General features: G+C 39.0%; 1 protein-coding gene across 1 annotated transcript; it reads left to right on the plus strand.

Moving 5' to 3' along the window:
* The first annotated feature begins 1,307 nt into the window (after window positions 1-1,307).
* SRP54 (signal recognition particle 54) lies at window positions 1,308-26,000 on the plus strand. Its single transcript, XM_024196000.3, has 17 exons — window positions 1,308-1,511; window positions 3,314-3,318; window positions 6,120-6,225; window positions 11,350-11,441; window positions 12,234-12,318; window positions 15,845-15,949; window positions 17,235-17,301; window positions 17,391-17,448; window positions 18,148-18,298; window positions 19,344-19,492; window positions 21,257-21,357; window positions 21,475-21,561; window positions 22,008-22,081; window positions 22,601-22,709; window positions 23,701-23,871; window positions 24,720-24,815; window positions 25,523-26,000. The coding sequence occupies exons 3-17, from the start codon at window positions 6,148-6,150 to the stop codon at window positions 25,612-25,614; spliced, it is 1,515 nt and encodes a 504-aa protein (XP_024051768.1). The 5' UTR covers window positions 1,308-1,511; window positions 3,314-3,318; window positions 6,120-6,147; the 3' UTR covers window positions 25,615-26,000.
* The last annotated feature ends 532 nt before the right edge of the window (window positions 26,001-26,532 follow it).

Below are 26,532 nucleotides of genomic sequence, written 5' to 3' on the forward strand. Positions count from 1 at the left end.
TCTGAATAGTAGGCAACCCCATCATTTGGCCAGGCTGGATAGGAAAGGGATTTTGACCATCAGTCAATTTATTGAAAATAATATCTTCCTCCTTTTTCCAATATTAAACAAAATGTTCAATCTAGAGACTAAGAAGGAGTGGAAATATATCCAGTTTAAACATGCCAACTCCCACCTATTTAGCCTCAATGCCTGTGCTACCCCTACCCACCTGAACTGCTTTCATTTCTCCAGATATTACCGATTGCCAAAACCTATGGCAACACTATATTCAGACTTGGTCAGCAAATTTGAATTAAAAACAGATCTCCTAAAAAAATAATTAGGAGGAAGAAGTAGGCCAATTATTTTCTGCTAACTATGGAAACACATTTTAACCAGTGCTCTGAACTGTTCCTTGGACTTTTGTTTAAGATTAATCCAGCAGAAAATTATATGGAGAATGCACTGGTCCGCTCTCTGTTCAAAATGCATGCTGCTAAATCAGACAAATATATGATTCAGCTTGTGCCAATTTAACCCACATGCTCTGGAAATGCCCCTATACCCGTATGTTTTGGGGAGAACTTCATTGCAGAGTAAATTTCACCCTAACAAATAAAATTGTGTTATAGGATAAACATGTAAGTTTAAACCTAATTGATGTTAATTGGAAGCTGAACAATTTGGAAAACTTTTGCTCAACAGAGCAATAATAATTGCTAACAGATTAGTACTACCAAAATGGAAATCCAAATAGAGCCCAACAATTGAAGACTGGAGCATAGACATTGTAGGCTTAGCCACCCTGGAAAGAATTGTATATCATCACAGAAATATACAAAGAAAAATCCTCAGAATATGGGATGCTTTTCTAGAAGTATCTGAATTAAATACATTCCCCCTCCCCTCTGCCCCAACCGACCCTTCTTCTCTACCCACTCTCTTCCCTCCCCATCTTTATCCCCCTCCTCTGATTTTTGCCTCTGCTCTTTATCTTTTTTTGAACTAGCTGGATTTGTAAAAACAAAAGTTGTTTCTGCCTAAAATTCTGTAATACAAATAACGGATTTGCATTGTAACCAGTCACATAGCATTAAATGTTTCAGGTATAGCTAGGGTGAGACAGCAAAAGGTTAATCTATTATGAGACGTTTCAGCATCGTTTGTTATGTTGGTTTTTCTCTATAGATATTTTAAAAAGTTAATAAAAAAGAAAACGTTTCGGCCTGTTAGCGCGTGGCTAGGAGCGAGACCCCTAGAGCGGAACGTCTCAGCGCCACCTTAAAGCGGACAGGCTCAGCTGGCGTGTCCCGGAAGCGGAAGTGGTTCCCCGGGAGGTCGGGGATCGAGTGGTAAGGTGACGTTTCCCAGGCTGAGTGGCGGCGCTGGTGCTCGCTGTGTTGTGAGTCGCAGCGGCAAGGGGCAGACGGGGTGCGAGAGAGGAGCGTGGCCCCCGCGGGCCCGGCCTGCACCGCGGCCCCTCTGGGCCCACCGCCTCCCGCGGGACCGCTCTGCGCGTGTGCCTCCTGGTGAGTCCCGTGGGCGGCCGGGCGGGGGGTCCCGGGGACGGGCCCGTTCTCATCTACTTTCCTCCACTGCCCCGAGCGCAGGGTCGCTCTGCGCCACCTCTCTCCGGCGCAGCCCGGCTGTTGGCCTCTCACCGCGCGCTCGGCGGCAGGGCCCCGCCGGTGAGCTCCCGTCTGGCCGGGCCTGCCCTTGCCCCGCACTCTCCAGCTGGGGGAAGTCTCAAGCGGTTCGCTCACTCCGAGACTGAGGCGGGGTGTCGGCACCGGGGGAGGGGGCGCCGCCTGCCTGGCAGCCTGGGCAGATTCGAAACAAGATCTACCCCCTTCCAGGCACCAGCCTGCCCCTGATTCCGGCCCAGCCCCGTGGCTCTAGAGCCGCGCTCTCGTTCTTAAACGGTCCGGCCTCTGCTCTAAAGAGCTACCCAGATTGGGGCGGGTGGTGTCTGGTCTCTGCTTCTAGCAATCCGGACCCTCACCTGTTGTAACGGCAATTATGAAGCTTGGGTATAAACGTTCTTTTTTGAGTTGCTGGTGTTCCAGACTAAATGTGGCTTTGTTGTATTATGCGAAATAATTTCTAGTTGGCCACGGATTTGTTCGTAAGTAGTCATGTAGGGTTTTATGTTTGCCATTCTGCATTTTAAAATATTGACACATTTTCTTTCAACAATACCAAATATTTTTCATTAACCATACAACTTCGAATTGCATTATGTTAATTCTACAGGGAAAAAAAGCAGCAGAGGACTCCATAAATATCACCTGAAATAGATAAACATATCCTGTCTCAAAGTAGATAATTTGTATTCCATAGGCTAGAAAACAATATTTTAATCCTTGGGATAAATTTAATCAGCATTGGTCACTAGTAAATATCAATGTTTCTAGGAGTGCTTACTTAATCTCAGAACAACAGTCAACCATAACAACCCTATTCCCTGATTTGACTATGCTTGCTGACCCGAGAGTAGAAATTATTTTGGGCTTTCAAGCATGCAGGGTGGTTCTTATCTGAGGGTTTATAGCACTGGATTTGAAACTACTTTGTTTTGAAAGAGCCTGCATTTGTTATGCCTTGCAATGTGACTGGAAGATCATTTGCTCATTTAGACTTTGAGGAGAGTTCTACTGTTGGCGATTATAACAATTTAAATTTAATATGGTATGTTTTCAGAGAGAACTACAAATTAAATTTTGTGAGAATTTTTTTTACAGAATGTAAAACAAAAATATATTTTCATGATTTTTTTTTAAATTACGACCCCCCCCCCCCAAAAAAAAACCCCAAAACCCCAAAGAAACAAAGTGGGTGAGGTAATATCTTTTACTGGAACAACTTCTGTTGGTGAAAGAGAGAAGTCTTCAAGCTACCCAGAGCTCTTCAGGTCTGAGAAAAGTACTCGGGGTTTGTCTACACTTAAAGCTGCTATAGCGCTTCAGTGTAGACATTACCTACCCCAATGGGAGAGAGTCTCCCATCGGCATAAGTAATCCACTTCCCCGAGAGGCGGTAGCTAGGTCAATGGAAGAATTCTTCCCTTGACCTAGTGCTGTCTACACAGGGACTTAGGTTGGCTTAACCACACTGCTCAGGAGTGTGGATTTTTCAGCATGCATCTGACGAAGTGGGCATTCACCCACGAAAGCTTATGCTTCAATACATCTGTTAGTCTTAAAGGTGCCACAGGACTCTCTGTTGATTTTTCAGCAGTCGTTCATGCATATTCTAAGAGACCATTTGAGGTTAAGTGGCCTGTTAATACCCCTGTAGTCATAGGAAAATAAAGGGGGGTTAGTGGGTACAGATTGTTGTAATAAGCCATAAATCCAGTGTCTATTAAGACTTATGAATAAAAGCTCCCAGGTTCATTTTTTAAATGTGTTGTGTGCAGGTTTCCTTTGAAGATGAGGACTGAGAGGTCAGATATGGTGTGATGGTTTTGTGAAAAGTGTTTGCCCATGGGTGATTTTGTCTTCTATTATTTTTCTCTAGGAGTTCATTCACCCCTTTTTGCCTCTGACTGCCAAGGTGTTAACAGGCCACTTCACCGTAAGTGTTCCCTGAGAATATGTTAACTATGTATACCGAACAGTCTGTTCCACCTTGTGTTTAGCTGTGACACTATCTTTCTTAGACCTGAAGAAGAGCTCTGCGTAGCTTTAAAGCTTGTCTCTTTCACCAACAGAAGTTGACCCATCAGAGGATATTACCTCACCCATCTTGTTTCTGAGGTCTGTCTATGCTAGAGATCTATATCGGTTTAACTACGTTGCTCAGAGGTGTAAAAAATCCATACCCCATAGCAGTGTAGTTATATTGACCTAGCCCTTCGTGTAGACCGCGCTATGTCAGTGAGAGAGCTTCTCCCATAGACATGTCTACAGTAGCACTTTTGTCGGTAAAACTTTTGTCAGTCAGAGGTGTGAAACCCCCCCGACTGACATAAGTTTCACTGACAGAAGCGCCGGTGTGGATGACTGTCTGCAGGAGAGGCTCTCCCCCCGACATAGCTACTGCCGCTTCTTGGGGGTGATTTAATTATGCTGACGGAAGAGCTCTCTCCTTTCACCATAGAGCGGCTGCACGGGAGACCTTACAACGGCGCAGCTGCAGCAGTATAAGCTGTGCCACTGTAAGGTCTGTAGTGTAGACATAGCCATAGCTGTCACCTCTCAAGGTGAAGTAACTATGCCGACGGGAGAGCTCTTTCCCCTCAGCGTAGAGCATCTTTATTAAAGCGCTACAGCAGTGCAGCTGCGACAGTGCAGCGTTTTAAGTGTAGACTTACCCTTTAATATACTTGGACCAACTCGGCTACAACAGAAAACGCTGTTTAAATAAATGTTCTCCTGCAATGTTTGTGACATTAAAGGGACTATTAACAAAAGTAAAGCTGACTTCACTGATTTTCGTAGTACAAGCTGTGAGAAATGCAAAAAGGAAACATGATGAAAAGAGATCTGTATCTAACATTTTTTTCCATTCTTAATAATCCAACATGTTGGTAACATAGGCAAATAAATGTTTGTGTACAGTAATACTTGAGTCCCTTGATTTTAGTGTTCATGTGCCTAACTTTAAACTGTATAATCTTTTACAAATATTTAAAAAAAAAAAAAAAATCCCCATGAAGTTTTCCAGTATAAAAGAATGAATTGAGTAGTGTTTTTCTTTTTTACTAATACCAAGACTTGTATTCAAATAATTTCACAAAAGTAAATATTTGGATTCTCTACCACATGAGATGCTTCCCTTTGAAGAATAGGTGTCTACTTTATGATGATGAAGAAGGAATAAAGCAAGTTTATTAAAGTCTTCTTTCCCCATCTCATCTTTGTTAGTTATATCCAAATTTCTGTGAAATATTCATGGTTTCTTTGAGCCTCTGATTCCTGTAGCATTATTAGACTTCAGCAGTTCCCAGCCCTTCTGTTGAAATGTGCTCCCTATGTTAATGGCTGGTAACTCGTGGGAGAATGGCAGTTGGAACTAAAAATGCTGAAGCTGAAATGTAGAGTCTTTTGGCCTCCCCATCCCCAATTACTTATCTGTAGGCTTATTGTAATGGTGTTACAAGCTGAGCCACTTTATTTCTTTAGTTTTTGTTTCAAATTTCTGTAGCAAAAATAACACTTTGTCAGGAAACAATATGTAACATCTGCACTTGCAGATGTGCAGAATTCTGAAAGCTTATTTTAAATTCTATAAATATTTACTTAGGTGCTCTGTGGTCATGAGTAGTCCTATCAAACTTAACATATAAAATAAAGCACTTGTGTAAATGTCTGCAGGATTGGGGCTTTGATTGGTAATAACAGTAAGCTATTAAAATGTAACATTAAAAAGTAGATCTTTTCTATTTAAGCTGTGGATTTCACAGAAGTTGGACAAGGAAAATCAATGAAGTCTAGTCAAATTTGAGTTGTACCTCTACCTGGCAGAATCAAAATCAGAAGGTGTATTGAAAGATGAGGGTTTACTGGTCAAAACTGTGCTTTCTTATCTTTATGTAACATCATTCAACTTTCACATGGCTTTTGTCACAATATTTTTCCTACTTAGAGATTTCTTCTTGATAGGTTGTCAGATATATATTGTAAGTAAGGCAAGATTTACCATCTAATTCTGGTGTTTTCCTAGTGTCATTTGGCTCACTGAGGAAGATCTAGATTTGAACATGGGTCTCTTACTTGGTATATTTCTCTGGAACAATTTTTCACTTCAAAGTTTGAGTTTCTTCATATCCTCTTCTTCCTTGCCATAACTCAAATCTGGTTGTGACATCACAGCTAGTTGCTTGGAAATGCTCTAAAGAGAATTCTAGGACTTGAGATGAGAAATGAGCAGCAGTAACAAACTCCAAAATGACCTGTTTTTCATAAGTGTCCTCAGGAAATGAGAAATTCAGATTGGTATAGAGCAGCAAAACTCTCTAAATAGTCTTAGAACAAAGCTGATTATGAGACAGAGACTTTTCTTTCACTCTATATAAACATCAAGATGACATCATGGTAATGTACCTCACTTTTTTTGTGTGTCTTTGATTTTTAGGTAACCGAATATTTCCTAAAATTAATGTAGCATGTTTACCTTTTCTTAATGCTTTACAGTGTGTGAGATTTCTCTGAAGCCGCCAAGATGGTGTTAGCAGACCTTGGAAGAAAAATTACCTCAGCATTGCGCTCGCTGAGCAATGCTACAATTATCAATGAAGAGGTATGTAATATTTGTGTACATTATAGCTCTGTTATCACAGAGAAGGCAAAATATTACCATGATGGACTAGGCTGATGTTGCTTAAAAACTACTGGAATTTAGTCACCCCAAAGTCAGATTTAAATTTAATTTTAACTAAGTGTACAAGGCATGGGCAGGGGATCACACTGTCTTTTCCGAAGAGGAAATGGGCTGGGGAAGAAGGTAAGCAGCTGAAATCAAAGGAGTAAATGAGAGGAATAAAACGAACACATAACTTTGGGTGTGCCAACTGGTAGAAGGTACTGAGGCACATCAGTAAGGGAGTATAAATCTTTTGCATCAACTTCACTGGATATAATTAATCATTTATATGCTTAATAGTATATACATTATTAATTCTATGTTTTTAAGCTCATTTGGGTATCCTCTGTATGATTTTGGGTTATTTAGTAGTTACAGTGTATGTTTAACAAAACATAGTGAACAGGTCTCAGACTTTAAGATCAGAAGGGACCAAGGTCATCTAGTCTGACCTCCTGCACATTGCCCACCCACTCTTGAAATAGACCCCTAACCTCTCACTGAGTTACTGAAGTCCTCAAACCATGATTTAAAGACATCAAGTTACAGAGAATTCTCCATCACTAGTTTTAAACCTGCTTGTGACCCATGCTGCAGAGGAAGCTATAAAACCCCCAGGGTCTCTGCCAATTAGGCCTGGGGGAAAATTTGTTCCTGACACCAAGTATGGTGACCAATTAGATTCTGAGCATATGGGCAAGACCCACCAGACACATGCTTGGGAAAGAATTCTCTCTAGTAACTCAGAGCCTTCCTCATCTAGTGTCCTGTCTCCAGCTGTTGGGGATTTTTGCTGCTGGCTGTCACTGATGGGCCACATGCCATCGTAGGCAGTCCCATCATCCCATCCCCTCCATAAACTTAACAAGCTCAGTCTTGAAGCCAATTCAGTTTCCCCCCCACTCCCCTGCTTTCCTTGGAGGCTGTTCTAGAACTTCACTGCTCTGATGGTTAGAAACCTTTGCCTAATTTCAAGCCTAAACTTGTTGATGGCCAGTTTATATCCATTTGTTCTGTGTCCACATTGGCGCTTAACTTAAATAACTCATCTCCCTCCCTGGTATTTATCCCTATGATGTATTTATAGAGAGCAATCGTATCTACCCTTAGCCACCTTTTGCTTAGGCTAAACAAGTCAAGCTCTTTGAGTCTCCTTTCATAAGGTAGATTTTTCCATTCCTCTGATCAGCCTAGTAGCCCTTCTCTGCACCTGTTCCAGTTTGAATTCATCTTTCTTAAACCTGGGAGACCAGAATTGCACACAGTATTCCAGATGTGGTCTTACCAGTGCCTGGTATAATGGTACTAAAACTTTCCTGTCTCTGCTGGAAATACCTCACCTGATGCATCCTAGGACTGTGACTGCATTAGCCTTTTTCAATGTAAATTTTTGGAATAATTGGTTAAGCATGCATCCATTACATATTGACATAGAGTTTAAACTTTTTTCACCCAATAACAATCCAGTAGTTTTTGAATATAAGTGCAGGTTCTTTTAGCAAAAAAGAAGTTAAACAATTATTTCTTTAAAGGACTGAGTTACAGTGCTTGTGAAACTAGTAACATTGGCTATAGGCAGCCATAATGTAGCCAGGAGCTATGTAAACTTTACATTGGCAGAAACTCTGGATCTTATTCCTGACTGCGTGGTACCTGTTTCATTTCACTTTTAAGTCTGAGCATGTTGTTAGATCCCCAAAAAAGCCATAAGCCCATAATTGAGAGAGAGAGAGAGAAGGCGACACTGATTAAAAAACAATCCTGGCTTAGAGGGGAAGTGAAAGTTATCTAAAACAAATGGAAATAAGCGGAAGTTGATAGTAATGAATATGAATTAGAAGCTGACAATAGCAGAAAACTGACATAGGAAGCAAAAAGGACACAGACAGATATCTATGGCCAGCAGAATTAAGGACAATAAGGAGTTTAATTATATTAGGTACAAAAGGAATTCTAACAATGGTATTGGTTCATTACTGGATGAAAATGGTAGAATTGTCAATAATGCAGAAGAGGCAGAAATGTTCAATAAATAGTTCTGTTCTGAATTTGAGAAACAAGGTGATGTATTCATATTGTATTATGAAATACTTGTTGTTCAATCAGTAACTAAAGAGGATGTTAAACAGTAGCTAATAGAGATTTTTAATCAGCAGGTTTGGATAATTTACAGGAGAATTAAACAAACTGTTCAAAGAGCTCTCTGGACCATTAATTTTTTTTTTTTTTAAATGAGTCTTGGAACACTGGGGAAGTTCCAAAGGACTGGAAAAAAGCTAATGTTGTGTCAATACTTAAAAAAGGTAAAAGGGATGACAATGGTAATTATAGCCTTCTCAGCTTGACAGCAATCCAGTGGCCCTTTTTTTTTTTTTAATGGCTGATACAGGATTCAATTGATAAAGAATTAAAGTAGGGTAACTAATGCCAATCCACACAACATGGTTTTATGGAAAATAGATCTTGTCAAACTAATCATCTTTTGATGATAATAGTATTGATGTAATATGGTATTTGATTTGGTACTGTACCATGTTTTGATTAAGAAACTAGAATGATACATAATCAACATCGCACACATTAAGTGGATTAAAACCTGGCTAACGGGACTCAAAATGTAATTGTAAACAGGAAGTAGCTATTGAGCAGGTGTGTTTGTAGTGGCATTCACCACTGATCGTTTCTTGGTGCTATGCTATTTAACATTTTTATCAATGATCTGAAAAAAATAAAATAAAACCATCAGTGATAAAGTTTGCAGATGACCCGAAGATTGGAGGAGTGGTAAATAATGAAGAGGACAGGTCACTCAGAGAGAGAAATCTAGTTCTTGGTAAGCTGGGCACAAGAAACAATAAGTGTTTCAGTATGGCCAAATGTAAGGTCATACATCAAGGAACAAAGAATGTAGGCCATAGATACAGGATGGGGGAAACTTCAGAACTGGACACTGTATTCCAGGGACTGGACACAGTGACTCGGAAAAAGATTTTGTGTTATGGGGAATAAACAGCTGAACATGTGACCTCTGTGCAAAGCTGCAACCAGAAGAGCTAATGTGATTCTTACATGTGTAAAGAGGGGAGTACCAAGTTGGAGTAGAGGTTTTATTACCTCTGTACCTGGCACTGGTGCGACTGCTATTGTGAATATTGAATATCTGGTTCTGGTGTCTACGCTTAAGGATGTTGATAAATTGGAGAGGGTTCAGAGAAGAGCCATGAGAATGATGCAAAACATGCCTTAGTGACTGAGCTGCTTGAGTCTATCTGGCTTAACAAAGAGAAGGTTAAGGAGTGACTTGATCACAACCCATAAATATCTGCATGGGGAATAGAAATTTGGTAATAGAAGGCTCTTCAATCTAGCAGGTTTCTGTCTAGTTATAACACGATCTAGTGGCTGGAACATGAAGCTAGATAAATTCAGACTGGAAATAAGGCCTAACTAACAATTGGAACAATTTACCAAAGGTATGGTGGATTTACATCACTGTAAATCAAGATTGGATCTTTTTCTAAAATAGGGTCTGATTCAACCACAGCTATTGGACTTGAAGCAGGAATTCATCCAGAGAATTCTATGGCTGGTGTTTTGCAGGAAATCCAGTTAGATAATCACAATGATCCCTTCTTGCCAATTATCCTAAATTTTGTCATGTTTTTATAACAAATTATCAGATTTGATTGAGACCATAAACTTTTCGTCTTACCCCAAGCTTGTATCTATGTCTGAAGATGTATAACATCTCAGACAAAATTCTCAAACCTGGGTGCCTAAGTTAAGCAGTTAAATAAGTAACCTGTTTTTTTCAGAGGGGCGAGCATCCATATCTCCTGTTTTCTCCAGTGAGAACTAGAAGAGTTCAGTGTTTCAGAAAATCAGGCCACTGAGGGAGCTGTGTAGAGTATGGATTAGTGGTAACATTCTTAAATGCACTCAACTCTTAAAATTTAACCTTCATTCTGAACTCTAGCCACCCTGGTTTGAAAACACTGGCCTTAGTGTGTGAATCATGATGTACCTTCTCAATGAAATGTGCTTATTTTGCTTCTAGGGAATACTTTTATTTATGGATGTTACTGTGTTCTTGTTCACTTTTGTCTGTGACTGGATATAAACTGTTCTTGTCAATGTCATTTCATCTGTTATTTGTCATAACTATTTTGTGCACATTTATAATTACTTTTTACAGTATAATTCTTTCAATTAACTTGAGTTTACCTTTACATGTGGCTGCATTCTCTTGTTGTTATGAAATTATGATAAGGGGGAAGGAACATTCTTTTAATATAGTATAAACTGATCAACTGTGCTTTCCATAGCTGAACATTTTTTTTTTCATAGAACTACAGTAGAACCTCAATTACGAACACCTCAGGAATGGAGGTTGTTCGTAACTCTGAAATGTTCATAACTCTGAGCAAAACATTATAGTTGTTCTTTCAAAAGTTTACAACTGAACATTAACTTCATAGTAAAGTTTCAAAGCTTTATTGAGAAGAAAAATTCTGCTTGTAATCATCTTAATTTAAATGAAACAAGCACTGAAAGTTTTCTTACTTGAAAAAAAGATTTGTCAAACTTTCCCTTTATTTTTTTTTTTTTAGTAGTTTAACACAGCACTGTACCATATTTGCTTTTTTTTCTTTTGTGTGTCTGCTGGCGTTTGCATACTTCCAATGATTGCATATTTCCAATTCTAAATGAAGTGTGAGGTTGACCGGTCAGTTCGTAATTCTGATGTTCATAACTCTGGGGTTCTACTGTAGTACTTTTGTTTTATTCCTGTGTTTACACAATTGAATCAAATATTTTTAATTTATAAATCAGTGTGTGCCAGTAAGTCCCATCTAAAATCATCAACTTCCACTTTAAGGGCTATCATTCTGTCTATGGTTTACATCAGATTTATGGATTACGTTAAGTATTAATCATTTTGTGTTTACTGAACACTAAAACAAAAGTGCCATTGTTTTCATGATGCAGATATGAACAAACTTGATTTCCGCACAATTGTAAATTTTAAATGCGCTTTTTTTTTTTTTAATCCTCCCAAAGGTTTTAAATGCTATGTTAAAAGAAGTATGTACAGCACTACTGGAAGCTGATGTTAACATTAAATTAGTGAAGCAGCTGAGAGAAAATGTCAAGTAAGTCAAATAATCAAAATAAATTAAATTGACTAGTTCTATTATGTTTGTATGGAGGTTGCAGACGAGTGAGGTGTAGAGTAACTTACATATGATACCTTAAGGAACACACACATGTGATTTTCATTTAATTATTTCCCCCATCATTCCACTTCTCTTTCACTAGAGAAATTTAGTCTGAGCATTTAAATGTCAGTGTCAATCCAGTATTACGTAAGACATCTTTCCTCAAGTTAACTAGTTTATGATGATGCTCTTCTTTAGAGGAAAATAGCATATATAAAATCTCTGTTTTTATATCAAATATCCTATTTCATGAAGTTTCCATGAGAAGTAATGAGGTCAAATTAGACGTTTTAGTGTAGTGAAACTCCTTCAGAGTTTAACTAGTTGGCCGTACATCATACCTTTTTAATAGTAACCATACTGATGCCTCTTAAGGTTTGCCTGTTTCATTCTGTGTTTGATATAAACGGGTCTGTTTACATGTGACAGTACTGTTAAAATATGTCTAATTTTTAGTGTACTTTACTTGAGATTATGCTCTTTAAAATATTCAAGTATACCGGAAAGCTGGTAATCTACCCTAAACATGAGGATAATGTTTCTACTGTATGTCTCTTAATGTTTAAGAAAATATGGACAGTTCAAGACACTTAGAGAATGTAGGGCATTTTTCTCTGTTCATGTAAACTAAGACATACTTCTAATCCTCTTCTCAAGGCTTGCTTAAACTATACGAATGTTTCTTGTCTTGTTTTGATTTTATTTTAACAACTTTTAAAAACTTAGGTCTGCTATTGATCTTGAAGAGATGGCATCTGGTCTTAACAAGAGGAAAATGATTCAGCATGCTGTCTTTAAAGAACTTGTCAAGGTAAAACTGCATGAAATTTGCATATTTTTATTTTGGATTTTTATCTCTTTATGTAAGTAACCATCCAGTCCAAATAACAGTTCATGTATGAACATACTGTACAAACATCTGAGTTACAACATATGAGCTACTGTTACGTATTAAAATAGATTGGTAAACGTTGTTCCTGTTTGGATACATTGCATTTACCTGTGCCAGGACATTAAATCCAAAGATGTTTAACGCTTTTTAATGACAATCTACAACATAATTTTTTTGAATTGTGATTGAACAATGGAAAAAAACGGTCTTTGTAACTAGAGAGTAGAAAAATTGTTTCTGTATAAAATTCTTTCTGTTGAATTTTGAAAGAATGTAGGATTGGTAACTGAAGTCCTTTCAAACTCTAGTGCTCACACAAACTATTTCTGTCTGTAACTGGATCTTGAAAAATTTGTCCAACATCTACAAGGCTGAGAAATAAGCCTATTAGCAAGTGGAAAAGAGCTGTTCTGTAATGCCCCCAATCCAAGCCACACTGCAATTTAAAGGAATAAAGCGGTTGTGTATTGTTTTTATTCTTTAATAGACACATTGTAACATACTGTCAATTTAATAAAAATTTTAAAATATAATCAACTAAATCTCCCTTGCTTTCTTAGGGTAGGCCTACACTTAACTCTGCAGCTGCAGTGCTTTAGCACTTCAATGAAGGTGTTACTACGCCGACAGGAGGGCTTCTCACGGAGGTGGATTGTCGACTGGAGAAGCCCTCCTGTTGACATAATGCTTTCTATACAGGAGTCAGGTTGGCATAACTGCATCGCTTATGTGTGTGGATTTTTCACACCCATGAAACAATGTAGTTCTACCAATGTAAGTTTATAGTGTTGATCTGGCCTTAGACATTTTCTCCCTTCCTGGCTTCACTCCACTTCTTTCTTTTCCCCTCACTAGATCAATTTGTATCTTATTCTTGAGCTGACTTCAATGTTTCTTCCTGTTCTCTCCCCTATGTTTTCTGCTTCTTTTTTTTTTCCCCTCCATTTTTCTCAACTTTTCTAACTTATCCCATCATTCTTTCCTGCTTACTCCCCCAGCATTTTTTGTTCCCATTTGCACATATTCCTTTCCTCCATCCACTTGTACGTAGGACTTGATATCTTTACAAGACCCTTAATAGCCTAATGTTACTAGCCAAAGACCAAGTGAGAGGGATAGAGGTATTGTTTGTGAGGAACACCTACATCAGAAACCAACACACCCTTGCTTCTGGGAAAGAAAAGGGTGCCATGATTTCTCCCTTATTGTTGTGGTGTCCTGGGACGCTGCTTGAGGGGAATAGGGCTTCCATCTAGAAGACATCTGACAAATTTGAAGTACACCTCTACCTCGATATAACGCTGTCCTCAGGAACCAAAAAATCTTACCGTGTTATAGGTGAAACCACGTTATATTGAACTTGCTTTGATCCACCGGAGTGCACAGCCCCGCCTCCCCGGAGCACTGCTTTACCGCGTTATATCCGAATTCATGTTATATTGGGTCGCGTTATATTGAGGTAGAGGTGTATACAAATTCTCCCCAAGGCTGCAGGAGGGGTAAGGAGGGTTCTTCCTCTGAGTACCTTCCTCTCTCAACCTCTTTGCTGCTGCATATTGGGTATCTCTCTAGTAATCGTACCCCTTTTTGTCTCCATTTGTGAGTTGTTGCCCTCGTTTAATAACTTCAATGTCTATTTGCACAGTTACTCAGCTTTTCCCAGCCAGAAGCATCAAAGTGAAATTAGCCAGATTCCTTTCAGTTTCACACCTCCCTAGAGGGCTTTGAGTAGAGGCAGTGAAAATTGATGTTTGTACCTTATTTTCACTTTGCAGCACATTAGCAAAGCTGTGAACGTCTGCAGACTCAGGAAGATGGCACTGCATCAGTTAATTTTCTTCTCTTGCTTATAAGACAGGAACTGCAACCATAAGAGCTAGAAACATAACTTTTATTAAAAAGCTAAAATTCTGCACAAATTGGCTGTGGTTCTCTTGGTAAGCTTTCTACTTTCCATGGGCAGGTGGATTGTTCAAGCACTGACAGGTTTCTGCTATCAGCCCTGAATAGGGTGTTCCTTTTGTTTATAGGGTTATAAATTAGTCTTGTCTATCCTTTCTTAAATCCATAATAGACCAATTGATCAAGGTGAATTCTGATTTCTATCAGCCATCTCAGAGAGCGTGCTGATCACAATATGGCATTCATGTTGTTCTACCCCAGGGGTCGGCACACCTTTCAGAAGTGATGTGCCGAGTCTTCATTTATTCACTCTAATTTAAGGTTTCGTGTGCCGGTAATACATTTTAACGTTTTTAGAAGGTCTATATTATATAACTAAACTATTGTATGTAAAGTAAACAAGGTTTTCAAAATGTTTAAGAAGTGTCATTTTAAAATTAAATTAAAATGCTGATCTTACGCCACCAGCCTGCTCAGCTCGCTGCCAGCCTGGGGTTCTGTTCACCTAGGCCGGCGGAGGACTGATCAGGGCCTGCGGCCGGGACCCCAGACCTGGGGGGGGAGGGGGGTGTGTGTGTTTCAGGTGTCAGGGCAGAGGGCTGGGGGAGGGGGTTCAGGGCAGAAGGCTGGGGTGTGTGTGGGGTGGGGGGGTTCAGAGATCAGGGCTGGGGGAGTGCAAGGCAGAAGGTTGGGTGTGTGTTGGGGTGGGGGATTCAGGGCAGAGGGGTGGGGGGTGCAGGGCAGAAGGCTGGGGTGCTCAGCTTGTGGGGGTGTTCCCAGCCCCCTGCCCTGAGCGGCTCACAGCAGGGGGCTGGAAGGGATATGCCCTGTTCCACCCCCTTCCCCCAGACTCCGTCCCTACCACTCTCTCTGCGTCCTCTACGGAGCTGTGTGCACACTGCCGCTCTTCCCCCTCCCCCTCGCTAGGGCCATCAGCTGATTGGCGCAGGGACGGAGAGGAGGAGGGGCAGGAAAGCATCACACGGGGGGAAGAAGTGGGGGAGGGGGGGAAGCTTGGCTGCTGCAGAACCAAGCTTCTGCCTCCTGCCCCTGTAGGGGAGAGCGGTGGGCGGGGGGGCTGAGTGGGGCCAGGACCACGGCAGGGAGCTGTGTGCCACTCAAAATCGGCTCGCGTGCCATAGGTTGCCCACCCCTGTTCTAGCCAGTCCTTCAGTCACCCATTGGCCAGGCTGTCAGTGACACCAGACACCTAAAAATCAGAATTAAGTTTGTTTAAATATTTTTTTTTCAAATTAAGCAAAACAAACAAAACATTAAAATCTGAACTCAAGGAAATTTTGTGTGTATGTATTTAGGGACTAGCCAAATCTACCTTGAGTTAGACCTATGAAATGTGTAATTAATAGCAATGTTCAATGAGTTAGCCTTTTAAAAGACCAAGCTCAGACTCACAGTTGGGTATGTAAGTCAAGCCATCCTTCTGCACAGGGACTTGGGTGAAGATAGGAGCATTGTATGTGCTCTAACAATTCCACACTTCTGAGGTTTAACTTTCTATCATTTATTATGCTTTGTCTTATAGCTTGTAGATCCAGGAGTCAAAGCCTGGACACCAACTAAAGGAAAACAGAACATTATAATGTTTGTTGGGCTGCAGGGAAGTGGTAAAACCACAACATGTTCAAAGGTAAGTTATACTGAATCCTTTTACAACACTTAATAGAGAAAATAGTAAAAATTAAACTGTCTGAAACACAATTTTCTGTTAGATGTTATTGTTGGCTTGTATACTTTTATGGTTATTAATATAGCTTGCTGAATACAGTACAACCCTATTTATAGAAGATACAATCTCTGCAGGAAAACTTTTTTCTACACAATGCATAATTAAAAGAAATGATAACGAGAACATTCATTTATATTTGATGGGATTAAAGAGAGAAGAGAAACCTTGATAAATGAAAGTTGAAGCCAGCCACCAGCTGATGAGATCTGGGAAGAAATTCCTTTCCTCCGCTTCTCGTAGGTTATTCAATAATTGTTCACTGAGTGGTGGTGGTTGTACCTTTTTTTGAATCATTGGGATATTGGCCACTGTTGAAGATGGGGTACTAGACTAGATAGACCACTGGTCTGATCTGGTTAGGTAATTCATGTTCTGACAGTACTGCATAGTGGAAGTGTTTTCTTTCTCTCATTGAGTCACCCTAATGTTCTCTGACATTTTGCTTTGCACTGTTGCAGTTTAGTGTCAGTGTTACAGTAAGGGGCAAATTGTTCCAGCTCTTATTAAAGTGTTTATGGAGTGGAGGAGATATATTTTTCTGAAATGGATACATGAAAAATAATTGACTACTGTCACATCTGAATGTTAATGTGGTAGAATGGGATGAATGTGTCTAATGAAGGCTTTCATTTCACAAAGACAAGTATTTAAAGCAATGGGGCTCACTTCAAAAGCTGTTGTGTTATCAGTTGAAAGGTTCAGGACCAAGCAACCAGTCTGCAAGATCAAAAGTTGGCAAATACCACAGTGGTTGTTCAACTTTCCATTCTCCACATGTACTTCTACATCTTGCTTGGCCATCACTAGCTCAGGAAATTAAAATTACATGTCCCATTCCAAAACTGCCTAGTGTATAAGGCAAAGCCAATCTACCATGATCTAGATGCTAATGAATCACATGGTAGAAAAGTTTTGCTTTAAATGCTAAATAAAGGCAATAACCTCTGATAATGCCTTACATTTTTACTATTGCTAATGTATGACCGAAGGTCTCTGGTTGCAGGCAGTGTGGTCCAGGAAAAGTGTCTTGATTCTGTCTCGTTTAGAAAATATCAGTACAGGACTTCAGTGACTTATTTAGCTTTTTTATAAATCTAACGTTCTATTTTTAAGAAAAGGATTTTTCATCTCACAAATCACTAAAATGCTTGGTACTGTAATCACATTTTGTATTTCCTTTTAACAGTTAGCCTACTATTACCAGAGGAAAGGTTGGAAGACATGTTTGATATGTGCAGACACATACAGAGCAGGTATTATGAGTAACTTTAAATAGGTTTTGTTACATTTTTGCACACTTATACATTGCAGATGGTCTGCTGACAATATCTCTATTTTACAGGTGCTTTTGACCAGCTAAAACAGAATGCAACAAAAGCAAGAATTCCATTTTATGGGAGGTATGCACCTTTGGTTTTGGGAACAGTTCAACTCATTCTAATGTTACATATTTGGAATATATATATATATATATATATATATATATATATAGTGGATCAGTGAGCTGTCAAACAGATTTTAACAAGAACAGAACCGTTCTAAAAGAGTAGGTTATTGACACATTCAGGTCTTCAAGGAGACATGAATACATCCTTTTTGATCTTTAGAAATGTTAGAAAACACTTAATCTGTATCCCCAAATATAAACAGTGATAGGAGGCTCACAATAAGATGGCAATTCTGTAGAGCAAAAAAAGCGGATCACTCTTCTGAATCATGCTTTGAATGCATTCTCAGTGCTTTCCTATCTTGCTGCCGTGTGCACACTGATGGAAGAATATAGATTTAAACCTGCTCCAGCTCTATATTAGTAGAGCTGAGATAAGGCACAGTGTATAAATTTATGCTTTTCAATGCAAGAGATGCCAAAGGAAAGAGGTTAAATATAAAATCTTTAGACGCTGCATCATATAAACAACCAGTACTCTATAACTAAGAATGTCTATATCTAGAAATTTGGGATGGATTTGAAGTTATTTGATTGCATACGTATGAATTAATTAAAAGTTCATTTCCTAAAAATAGGTCCTTGAGATGGTGGTGCATGGAGACAGAAAGTTATTTCATGTAATTTAGATATGTCTTTACCTTTTGAATAGTTACACAGAAATGGATCCTGTGATTATTGCCTCAGAAGGTGTTGAGAAATTTAAGAATGAAAACTTTGAGATAATCATTGTTGATACAAGTGGGCGTCACAAACAGGAAGATTCTTTGTTTGAAGAAATGTTACAAGTTGCCAATGCTATAGTGAGTAACTACTGAAAGTGTAAAAATGGTTCTTGATTTGCTTTTGTTTTTATAGTCATTTTGAATACAACATATCACTATCCAAATGTGTGTTACATAGATGCTGTCTATTATAGAACATGTCAGGGCTTTAATTTACATCTCAGGAGTTTCTGAAATGTGGGGACAGTTCTGGACTAGTATAACAGCAAGGATAAATGAAGTCTGAAACTTATTAGCCTTCAATTGGTGAAAGTTCAGTAAAACTACTTAATTTTAAACTGTTCTTCTGCTCATTTATATAATTAGTCATTGAACTAAAGTTGTCTTGCCATATATCAAGGTTGACATTTTCACTTCAAACAATATATTTTTTTCCTTGGTGATCTTTGCATAAGCAGATTCAAAGAAAAAGGACTGATGTGTATTTACATCATTACAGAAATTTATAGCTAATGTGCTAGGGTTTCATCTGCCACTTCTTCGCATGTCTGGTTTATGTGAGATAGATCAGGTAATCATCGGTCATGCTGATGAACAAATGAATCTGGTGACTACACTCTCATGTGGATTAAGGAACAGTCTTTACAAAGTAACAAAACCGACAGCCTCGTCTTGGCCACCAGACTTGGGATCAAATGGAAGATATTCTTTGGCATCTTTTATTAGTAAGCCTGATACTTAATAGGAGAGTAGTAGGAGGACAGCATGGTCAAATATTGGCTTAACATTGCTTGGCGTAAACAATAATGTTTACAAATATTTTAATAGTCCATATTAAGTACAGGATTATAACTTGTGAAAAAATCCATCATTATAGCTAGTAGACTATCTTTGGAAGTAAGTATCCGTAGTTTTCTGGAATTTTCTTTGGGGAATGAAGTGAAAAAAATATATTTAAAGTTGCCGTTTTTCTTGCTCATTGTTCAGTCTTGATTCACTCTTTAAATACTTCTAGATTTGTACCATTTCTTTAAAAATTTCATTGTACTTAAGAGTCTACTACAGAACATAATACATAAATACAGAGTTAAGACCCAGAAATAACTCATGTTAATTTTTCCAGCAACCAGATAACATTGTTTACGTTATGGATGCCTCCATTGGTCAAGCTTGTGAAGCTCAAGCAAAGGCTTTCAAAGATAAAGTAGATGTAGCCTCTGTTATTGTGACAAAACTTGATGGCCATGCAAAAGGAGGTGGCGCTCTCAGTGCGTAAGTATTGTGCAGTAATGGGGTTTCAGCTGTATGTGATGTTTAAACTATCAGAAGAGTTGTTAAACAAAGTTCTCTTAAAGTTCTCTTGTTGTTTTTGTCACATGCAATTGGGTGTGCTGATTCTTAGCTCAGAGAGTAACACTGGCCTTGATGCAAACCACTTATGGCCTGATCCTGACTTCAGGGGGAGTTATGGGTGCTTGGCAGCTTTCAGGATCTGACTGTCACTTTTTATATTTTTGATATTACACATCTTTCTGTAAGCGCCAACTTGTTTTCTCAGGATAGTATCACTAGTCTCTCTGTACATGTGAGAGGGGTGTTAAGTTAATGGGAGTTTGTCTTAATACCCTTTAAAAAATTAGTAAATAAATGCCTTAGAGACATGGTTCAGGTGAAAAAATTGTTTCCCATTAAGAGTCTAAGATGACATACCAAAAAAAGATAAAATTGAAACTTCATATGTTGTGCGGCGATGCTGGATGAGACTCATATCAGTGGAATGCAAGTCAAATCTCTGATTGATAAAAGTCCAGAAAATGGTCAAAGGAACCCACTTATAAATTCCGCAGTTACATTTTCTTTGAGTCCATGCTTCTGTCGAAAGCCATGCAGCACATCATCCTGAAACTGAAGCCAGTCCTAAAGTTACTAGAACACATCAGAAATATGATATCTAAGCATCTTTATACAGGCAGACATGGCAAACACTCTAGAAATTAGGTTGGTTATAGAAACCATGGAGAATATTGGCAAAACAATCTGGTCTGTTTTGATGCCAGCTCTTTAAGTCAGTGTCTGACTGAACTGAAAAGTTAGGACTCTTAAACGCCTATAAATATTCTATTCTGTCAGTAAAAATACAGTTGGCAGAAGACTAAGCATACTAGCTAGAAATAGACACTGACGGTGAGAGCTGCACCTTGCAGGTCCTGGGCCATGCAAATAAAATGACCAGGTGCCCTCTTTTTCTTAACACTCCACCTCTACAGCTGCTGGGAATTCAGAGTGCAGGAATTTCTAGCAGAGTGTGGTCCCTGCTTTAGAGTTTTGCCTTTCACATTCCTTGCTAGTAGGTGTCTGACCACCTTGAAGCTCCCACCTTCCTCTAACTTCTGGAAGGGAGGAGCTTTATCTGTCTCCCCATTTGGAAGCCTCCTGGCTGCTTTAAGATGTGGAAGAAAAAGAGAAGTCTCCACTATTCTCCATTTTGTTGTCTGCTCCTCCATGAATAACTTCAGTACTTGCCTCTGTTGGCTTCCCAGCAGCAGGAAGAAATGGACAGGGTTAAGTTTTAGGTGCCCACAAGGTTCTGAATGTGAACAGTGAAACTGACCATCTTAATTTCCCATTAGTGGTGCTTGTTAAAGCTATCAGCAGTGTTACAGGCACTGAGTCTGTCTGAAAATTCAGAAACACATCTATTTAAAGTTTGTTCATATTTTGAAGGTTATATTTATAATCATAAGGAATAGAAACTTTTTTTTTTTTTTTTTTTTTTAATATTACAAGCCTAAAATGATGGCTTAAATCCCTGAGCTTATTAGGGAATGATTCCCAGTTGCTACTGGCAAGTGGCTGTTTCAAATTCTGTATGCTGAATCCTTTTGCACTGGTAGTTTGAGGAGCTACTGGGATAGTGCAGGCAAGTAAAATCTGACTAGTGTCATTACATTCATTTATTTTAATATAAGGGAGCAGAATTTGGGCCATACTGACTTTGTTTAAAGACACAATCTTATTACTTATACTTCATTGCAGAGTTGCTGCCACAAAAAGTCCTATTATTTTTATTGGTACTGGAGAGCACATAGATGACTTTGAGCCATTCAAAACACAGCCTTTCATCAGCAAACTCCTTGGTATGTACTATTTATAACTACAGACTACACAAATGTTCTCAAAAATGTCACTGTCACAGAAAAAAATTGGAGCATAATTTTCCTCACAAATTTTGAAGGAGGCTTTCTGTTTTCCAGGCATGGGTGATATTGAAGGATTGATAGATAAAGTAAACGAATTAAAGTTGGATGATAACGAGGCACTCATAGAGAAGCTGAAACATGGTAAGCAAATCCTCCCCCAAAACATTTATTTAACAGAGCTAACCTTTTATTTGAAGTAACAAAACCTCTTCTTTTTTTCTTGTCATGGTAAACGAAGTAATTAAAGAGAAATATAAATTTAAATCATACAGGTAAAAAAAATCCAGACTTCTCAAGAAGAGTTGAAATGTGAAAGTAAATGGATTGCTCCTCTGACATAGCATTATTTGCATGCTTTCTCAACCCCATTGCAACTTACCTAAGGTTCTTAAATGTGTTATGCAAAGTGAGATACAGCCAAATAATAGAAGAATATGCAGAAGCAGTATCTTTGCATCTAACACGATTTGGCTCTATGTCCGTTCTCTTCATAAAGTGTAATCAGAGATGGGTGGACAGGATCAGTCTACATAAAAATGTAATTGTGTGATCATCTTCACTAACCTTCCATTTCTGTTGTACTTCAGGTCAGTTTACATTGAGAGATATGTATGAACAATTCCAAAACATCATGAAAATGGGACCCTTCAGTCAGATCTTGGTTAGTTATCCTGAAAATTTTCTGTCCAAACTTCACTCTTTTCAATTTTTGTAGAAAGTGCTGGAGAACTTTTGTGAATTTTAAGGAATTCTTCCCATGGAATAACTGTCTGTCTGATAGCTGTCTGAAATGCTACCACATAATTTTAATGGCTTCTGGTAAACATGAATAACTTGCCTATTTCTGCGTTTGAACATGTTCAAATTTGCTGAATAAAATATTTTAAAATATATAGAGCTAGCTATTTCTCAGGTCACTCAGACAGCCAGTAGTACACCTCTACCTCGATATAACGCTGTCCTCGGGAGCCAAAAAATCGTACTGTGTTATAGGTGAAACCGCGTTATATTGAACTTGCTTTGATCCACTGGAGTGCGCAGCCCCGCCACTCCGGAGCACTGCTTTACCGCGTTATATCCGAATTCATGTTATATCGGGTCGCATTATATCAAGGTAGCGGTGTATCTTGTAATTTGCAAAACTGACACAATTAACTCCTTTAACTGTACTATCTTATAGGGTATGATCCCTGGTTTTGGAACAGATTTTATGAGTAAAGGCAACGAACAAGAATCAATGGCAAGGCTAAAGAAATTGATGACTATAATGGACAGTATGAATGATCAAGGTAAAACAAGTTCCAGTAATAGAAAGTTAAGAACAGTTACTTAAATTATTCATAGCTGTGTTCATTATTTTATTGGAACAAGTCAGGGAAACAAGTGTTGGGGAGGGTGGAAAGAAACAGGAGAGTACTAATTTATCATGTTGTTCGTATAAATATCCATACATAACTGAAACATTTGGAAACAATCCAATGAAACAATTGGAAAACTCGCACCAGGATTGAGGTGCACATCACGTATAGGCTTTCAAAAATAAGACTGAGTAGAGGATCCAGATACTGCTTGATCCAAAGTAAATTATTTGGAAGGGATATTTTATTTTATTTTATTTCATTAGCTAGAGGAGATTTCTAAGCATACTTTTGGAGCCGGAGTAGACACAGTCCATATGCTCATTATCTCTATAATGACTGACAGTCACTTCCTTAAAGTCATTGTCAGGGTAGAATTGCCTGCAAAAATGTGTGAGGTTGCATATTTATTGTCTAATATCCATATAAAACTTTATCAGTTTGCAAGTAAAAGGATTGTTTTCCAACTGTCAGACCCACCAGCTCACCCTGGTCTCTGGCACTCAAATTGGTTTGTTTTTATCTTGCACATCAACATTAGTCATAGAAGCTTTGCTGGCAGATTATGCCCTCAGTTATACCTGTGAAAAGCCCAGTAATCTTCAGTGGGGTTGCACACATGTAGTTAGGGGCACAATTTGTTATGCAGAACATCTGTTGCTAATGGTGATGCACAAGAATAAAGAAATCTAGCTTGAGTGGCTGCTAGTTGGAAAAATTATAGAAATCATTGAGATACAATGTATATGGAAGTCCACTGTCACTTACAGTCACTTTTCAGGGTAGAACCACACTTTTTAAAAATTAAAACAAACAATTCTCAACTACTGAGTTCTCATTAAAACCTGTATTGCATCCAGATTATGTGAACTTATTAACATTAAGTTAAGGTATAGATATTTTGCATTGTCTTTAATTGCAGAACTAGATAGTACGGATGGTGCGAAGGTTTTCAGTAAACAACCAGGAAGAATCCAAAGAGTAGCAAGAGGTTCGGGTGTTTCTACCAGAGATGTTCAGGAGCTTTTGACACAGTACACAAAGTTTGCACAGATGGTGAAAAAGATGGGAGGCATCAAGGGACTTTTCAAAGGTAAGTAAAACATCCATCTCACTCAGCTGTAGGAAGGGCATTGTGATGGTGGTCACAAGTGGGAATAGGGCCAAAGATGAGGGAGTTTAACAATGTAGTTTGAGGTCTGAGGGAGGAAAGGGAATAAGTGTGGCTACAGAATGAAAGTGGGCTATAGCACCCTCTATTGCTCTATGGACAATGGAGTTATATAATGAGCCTAGAGCTGAAATCGGTATTTCTGATTTTGAAGTTAGTTAATAAAGGCAAAGTATTGGTAGTGTTCGTTCAATGAAAGTGGACAAGATTGAGAAATCTGATTAATGGGGTTTCCCTTCGGTCCCCAAATAATAAGGAAAAAAATCTTGATTTTTTTTTTCCCTATAATCTTTTATTGGTCAGAAACATCATTTACCCAACAGTTCTCAAGTCCTGTTTATAAGCTAATTTTTGCTCTACATGGTAAAGTCAACCCAGCTGTGACTGCTGCATGTAGATTCAATTTAAGGGGAAATTACTTCTTAGAGGAGTGCACCAGGAATTGCCATTTTCTGCTAACCCCTGGAAAATACTTTGAATAGCTTTATGTACATCAAAAAAGTGTGGAGTTCATGAACTGTTTCAGACTGGTAGTAAAGATTTTCTGTTGAGGAGGAGAACTTTCTCCACTACAAATATACAGACTGCTGATTTCACCCCCCCCCCCCCCACATGCACTGCCAAACACGCATAGATCATCAACCACTTAGCAAGTGGCAGCGTCACTTTTGATCATTGTTAAGCTGGTTTGAATCCAGCAACTAGAAGGGGGAAGCTTTTACATTATCAGTCTTTGGAGTAATGCATATTTCTTGTCACTTGTATTTAAGGAGGTGACATGTCAAAGAATGTAAATCCATCTCAAATGGCAAAACTGAACCAACAGATGGCAAAGATGATGGATCCGAGAGTTCTTCATCACATGGGTAAGTGTTACATTTTTACAGTATAAACTAGGCAATTTGCAAGGAATTATGGGGGAGCATTTGACAGAGCATATTTCAGTGTTACGGATATGTTTTTATGTTAAGATTTTTAACATTCTTTTAATTACAACCTGGAAACACAACTTGAGCTCATGGAATACTTTGCAGGTATCTTTCCCTATTTCAGACTCCTCTTGGGGTGCTTCGGCACTGTGGGAAGGAACAATTAGGTGAGAGAGGTGATAAGTAAAAAGGTTCACACAACTGCCAGAAAACTCCTCTATCTGATACTGCTGGGCTGAACCACAGTGGGCAGCAGCTCCCAGTCCCAACCTTACATAATTTGTCCTGAGAGTTCCAGTACGGTCTTATGACTGGGTTATTCATTGACAAAAGCTTGTACCAATAGTTAGATGGATTAGTACTGGTTTCCAGGCATAGAAACAGGTTCCTTCTCTCTCTCTCTCCTTTAAAACCCACTTTAAATCTAGCCTTCAGTTGCTGATTTCCTCTAACCATCTACTCCCACTCACATACTACTTTGATCCAAACTAGACAATGCCTGTTGTGTTTGTAAAGCACATTTGAACACCTATGGTGCTGTGCATTAGTGGTGAAGTATGAGGTTTCTTAACCAAAAAGGGTTACTACTAATTGAATTGCCAGGCTACTTACCTACCCAGTTCTCATTGATCTCTCTTCTCTAGGTGGCATGGCAGGATTGCAGTCAATGATGAGACAGTTTCAACAAGGTGCTGCTGGAAACATGAAAGGCATGATGGGATTCAATAATATGTAAAGAAGCCTTAATAAAAACTGACTTGGCTGAGGACATTTGCTGCGACTTCGGTAAAAGGATTTGATTTCTTCCTTTTTACAGTGAGAGAGAAGTGTGTTTGATGGGAGTGGAGGAAGTGACCTTTTGAAACTTCTATTTGGGCTTCTCAAGAAGATTCTAAATTGATTTCTGGAAAACAGTTATATTTTTGCTTAGTTCCTTCCCATCAAAAGAAGTTCTTAAGTTTAATAAAAATCATGATGTAAAATTTTAATACGTAGAGACACTTTTTAATTGTTTGCATTAAATGGCAGCCATTATATTTGTAAACAATCCAGATATTTGGTTAATAGTAACATAAAATGTCCCAAGAAATATGTTGTAAAATAAACTTAAATGGTTGTAAATGAAGGATGTGCTTATTTCTTTGATTTTAAAACTGTCACTAGGAATGCACCTTTTTATTGGTGTAGTGTAGCTCAGTGGTCTCCAAACTTTTTTGATCGCGCACCCCTATCAGTAAAAAAAAATTTTGAGCAATCCCCCCCCCCCCCCCGCCCTACCAATTTTGCCAACGTGCCCCCCACCAAAAAAAAAACCCCCCCCCCCCCCCCCCGACGAAGGGCAAAAAAAAAAGTGCTCCTCCTGCCGCACGCCCCCAAGGATCCTCTTGCGCACCCCCTGGGGTGCGTGCACCCCACTTGGGAGACCACTGGTGCAGCTGGCCACTGCCCACTGATAGCAGTACTTAAATAACAATTACTAGAGAGGTGACGAGAGGAAATATATGCCTTTGATATCCTTGAATGTGAGCTGTTGAGTTGCCTGCAGACCAAAATCAGGGTAGATAGGGCTGCTCGTTAGTGTGCATCTACCCCCTTTGCTGCGCATTCTCAGAGACTGGTTTTGGGGGGGAACTGCTGCTCCTTGCCATGGACA

This window comes from Terrapene carolina, unplaced genomic scaffold (genome assembly GCF_002925995.2).
Source record: "Terrapene carolina triunguis isolate 2854851 unplaced genomic scaffold, T_m_triunguis-2.0 Scaffold96, whole genome shotgun sequence".
NCBI lineage: Eukaryota > Metazoa > Chordata > Testudines > Emydidae > Terrapene > Terrapene triunguis.